This window comes from Rhinopithecus bieti, unplaced genomic scaffold (genome assembly GCF_001698545.2).
Source record: "Rhinopithecus bieti isolate Rb0 unplaced genomic scaffold, ASM169854v2 scaffold_46235, whole genome shotgun sequence".
NCBI lineage: Eukaryota > Metazoa > Chordata > Mammalia > Primates > Cercopithecidae > Rhinopithecus > Rhinopithecus bieti.
In genome coordinates this window covers 1,862,698-1,867,048 of record NW_016819762.1, presented here as the reverse complement: position 1 = coordinate 1,867,048, position 4,351 = coordinate 1,862,698, and the positions used below count along the sequence as shown (strand labels likewise).

Here is a 4,351-nt window from a genome sequence, read left to right as displayed (position 1 = left end):
AAATAGCAACTGCTTCAAACTGTCTGAAACCCACTGAAATCTACCTGTTAGAATATTTGGTACACCTAATTCGCCAAGAGAACCGGTTGATGATAGAAGGTATCCTTTGATCCCATATTTTTCGATCTCAGGAAAACTCATTGGCATTCATCAGCAAGAACATGAGTCAGGAATCCCTCGAAGCACAGAAATACAGATCTCTGAATGGAGATGAAAACTATCATTTATTTCAACTGAATTTAGTTTCATTAAAAAATTCTATGACAACATTAAAACAGAAACAGGATGTTTATATGACTGTCTTTAACCTCAAAAGTCCAAATAAACATATAGACATTTTGAATATAGCTAACGTTTTAACAAACCTCATTATGATCACCGTTGTAATTTCAGTCACCTAAAATACGAACCATGACTATTAATAAACATTTACTGTGTGTGGTTTATTGGACTGAACATTAACCATACATTTATTTCTAAGTACTAGGAGTTGAACAGCTACTACAGTCAATGTATTTTGGTAGTTAGCTGTGTGTGTGCTTTTTAAGGCTTCACTCAATAAAACATCTGTTGCTCTCTGCTGATGAGTCAAAAAACTTGCTATATGAAGGACACATATATGTATACAAACAAATGCACACGTGTGCATGTCTATATACATAAATGCAATTTCAGGGACGTGACACCTTATTCTGAGAGATCATGAGACTCCACTTCAAACCATAATAGTAAAACCTTTAGTAAACTGAACTCAACATGTTACAGCCACCACCATCAAGAAAAATTAAAGACCCACAGTTCAAATAAAGTACAACAGGTCCCAGGAAGTATTGTGGTTTGTTGATTCATTCAACAGAAAGCCCAAATGACAATGCTATTAGTGGTCAGAAGTAAACTAACCTGGACAGGCTCATGAAAATGAAGCCCTGGATGCATCCTGAGAACATACTGCATAATTATAGTCAATGCTTGCAACAGTTTTCAGTTTGTCTCATCATGTTAGCAGAGCCTATTCATGCAATTTAGAAAGGATTTCAATAAAGCCTAAACCAAAAGGCTTACAGTCAACAGAGGGTTAGCCTTCCATAAATGAGAAATCCAAAAAAGAATGATGCCACGTATTTCAGGAATGTTGGTTAGAGGTTTGGCCTTCTTGGGAAGTGTCACGATGCTGAGTCTAAAACTGCAACAGTTACCATGTCCAAGTCATGCAACTCTAAAGGAGGATGGACGGTCACATTTGTGTCCTTCAGTATCAAAGCACCTTTAAGGGCCTCCATTTTGAGAAAGTAATATTTTCTCTTCCTTCTCTTTTAGAACATATGATAAAATATTGTCCTTTTATCCTTTAACCATATATCCTTTTTTTTTTTTTTTTTTGGTGGGGAGTAAGGCTTACATACTCCCTACTACTATGTCGCAAACTTTTTCTTTTTGTTGTTCCTATTGGTTTTAACTGTACTATTTTCTCACAAGAAGCCTTCAGAGGAAATAATGGATCCTAGTTATGTCAAAGAAAACAATGAGACAAAATGGCAACTTCACAGTCTTCAAGTAAATAGAATCCCTGATATAAATGGAAATTAACATGTAATTTTGGGGCAGTAAAACAACAACAAAACATGTGACAACTTTGTCCTACTCCTTTAAAAATGAGCTTTGACTCTGTAGTTTCTTAAGGCACAAAATCTGATAGACAGCATTTAACTGGTGGCCTGCATCTCTGATTTGGATTTTAGAAAACAACTATTGACATTTAAATAAAAGTAAACCATTTTGTTAGAGCTGGAGATCACTGGATAAGTTGGGAGAAATATTCAAATGAACAGGGATCTTGTATGTATAAATATTTGTTGCCAAAGTAAAAAAAATTACAATGTGGTTTACATAGTCCAAAAACTAGCAGAAAACACCTTCGGAACAGACTTGACGTCTTGGTTGGATTCACAGTGCTGTCTCGAAAATAGTTAAGGTTGAGGGCTGTCCATTGGAAGTGTTTGTAACCATATGGTCAGTGTGACCAATATGTGGATAATTTCTTTTGAAGTATACCTGCAAAAAAAAAAGAAAAAGAAAAAAAAAAGGCAAGCATAAAAAGAATGTTTCAAAATTTTAAAGTCCTCCTCCCTGAAACAATGCACTTCTGTGTCCACTTCTTCATGTGAAGCAGATCATATCCCTCACTGAGGCACAATTTAAGAACAGGGATGAATCTACTGAAAGAGGAATTAGCCCCACTAGAACCCTCAGCAGGGCTGGGTTAAATGCCAAACAACCTGTAGATCCATTTTAGTTCTGATCACTCTGATTCATAGATATGTTTTATCTCTGTATTAAATTGATAAGCAGAATCATTTCACTGACTCAAAACCTGGAGATAAATTAAAAACAGGGTGACAAAGAGGCTGGGAAATCTAGCGTCTGCACGAGGGTTTCTCATTTTCACACATAAAATGAGCACAATAGATTTGGATGTTAATATCAAGTTGTAATCCCTATATTTTATAAACTCTGATTGACAAGCATTGAAATGCTGGCGTACATGTATGAAACATCCCGGCGTTTAATTTGTGCGGCAAAGCAGTTATAGGGCCTATAGAAATGTGGTCTGTGGATAGTGGCCCACAATAATGAAAAGAGAAGCAAAAGCTTTAACAATGACTCCACCAAGCAACTTCTCTAAAATGTAAGATGATACCAAATAATAGGACAGTTCTTTGCCAAGCCTTTGAGTTCCTGAATTCTTGCAATTTCTAGCTGAACTAGAAGAGATACAGGTTTTCTGATAAACGTATAATCAGAACATAAAGGAAATGAAATGCTGTCAAGTTTCTCTGTTCCACGATCATCAGTTTTTAGTAGCTGTATCATATCTTGGTTCCTTGACAGATGCGCATAACAAAATGAAATAATGTCAAGACTTGTGAGCTCTTATCTCAAAATGTGTTTGGGTGAAAAAGGACTTCAAATGTAATTTTTTTTTTCCCCAAAGAAGAATGTGAAAAGTTTTGTTTGAGTCTTTAAAACAGAAAATGTAGCAACTATCTGAGGCTGACACGGGTCAGCTGGGTCTCTTAGTCATACGATTCTGGATCTATTTTATAAAATCTTGCTCCGAGTATATTTGTGGGTGCTGTCAACAAAGTTATCACTGGAGATAATGGGCTTCACATACAAAAAAGAAAGTGCTGAGACACCTGCCTACATATTAAGTGTACTTTCTTTCTCTCTCACTTCTTGCATGCTTGTTACTCCAGAAACATTACATATAACACACTATATATTAAAATGTCACTTAAGGAGAAAGTAAATCGTCCAATAATGCTAGAATGCCACCAGAGGGAACCTGAGGCTATTTCCATTATAATGCAAGTGTTCAAAAACAAGACTTTTCAGGGGATAATTTCCTATCATCTCCCTCTCCCACTTTTTTAAGCTAGCCATATTTTGTGCGGTTATAGATTTATGTACTCCAAAAAGGCTATTCCTTAGTGAAACTAAAAACAACCAAAAGAACAAATAGACATTCACATCACTTTCTACTGCTTGATAGCCTTCCCCAAATAGGATGTTTCCTTCTGTGTAACCCTCTTGATGTATTTTTTTTATATAAAGAAAGTGTTGTTATTAGCAATTTTAAACCCAAATGGTCTTAGCTTCATGGTCTGAAATACTTAGTCAAAAACAAATCCTGTGTATATAGGACCCTGTCAGTCCATTTTTACTGATGTGTATGGCCCTAATTCAATCACAGTAACTCTCATGGCCTCAAGTTCATCATTTTTAAAGCCAGTCTAATTTTGGTGTACATAATTGGCATGAATATTGTCAAAGTCAAAGAGTAATGGAGACTTAGAAAGGATTTCTGCTTTTAAGATAATGGAGTAATGAATTTTCTCTCTTTTTCCTTTCAGAAACCACTCTAAGCATCAAAGATATTCATTAATAAAAAATAAGCTAAATCTTTGTGAAATCAAGAGAGCTTGAATGGTAAAATATCATGAAGGGTTGCCATATGCAACTGGAACCAGTGGAGCTGTGGTAAGGCTGAGAAGATGTCTATGAAGAGCAGGCCTCAACAATCATAGCAAAGTAAAGTTCTCCAATTAATTGGAGGAACACTAAGGTATGTCAATAAACAATCAAAAAGAAACATCTTTGACCTATGTACATTGGTGAGGTCCTGACAGAGAGAGATTGCAATTGCCCAATTCTGTAAGCTAAGGAGGAAGAAAGGCAAAACATGCATTCTCAATTTCACACACACACCCAACCACCCACACCCAGTCCCCCCACCCACACCCATACACACACGCTCCCCACCCACACTCCCACACCCACCCACACACCC

The 4,351-nt window shown here is 36.4% G+C and overlaps 1 protein-coding gene across 1 annotated transcript in view; it reads right to left on the bottom strand.

Annotated features, from left to right (window-relative positions):
- Positions 1-205: 205 nt before the first annotated feature.
- ABCC4 (ATP binding cassette subfamily C member 4 (PEL blood group)) overlaps positions 206-4,351 on the bottom strand; it is a 304,207-nt gene continuing 300,061 nt past the window's right edge. Inside the window, exon 31 of the mRNA XM_017859218.1 lies at positions 206-2,052. Coding sequence (XP_017714707.1) covers positions 1,945-2,052 — 108 coding nt within the window. The 3' untranslated portion in view covers positions 206-1,944. The remainder of the gene's footprint in view (positions 2,053-4,351) is intronic.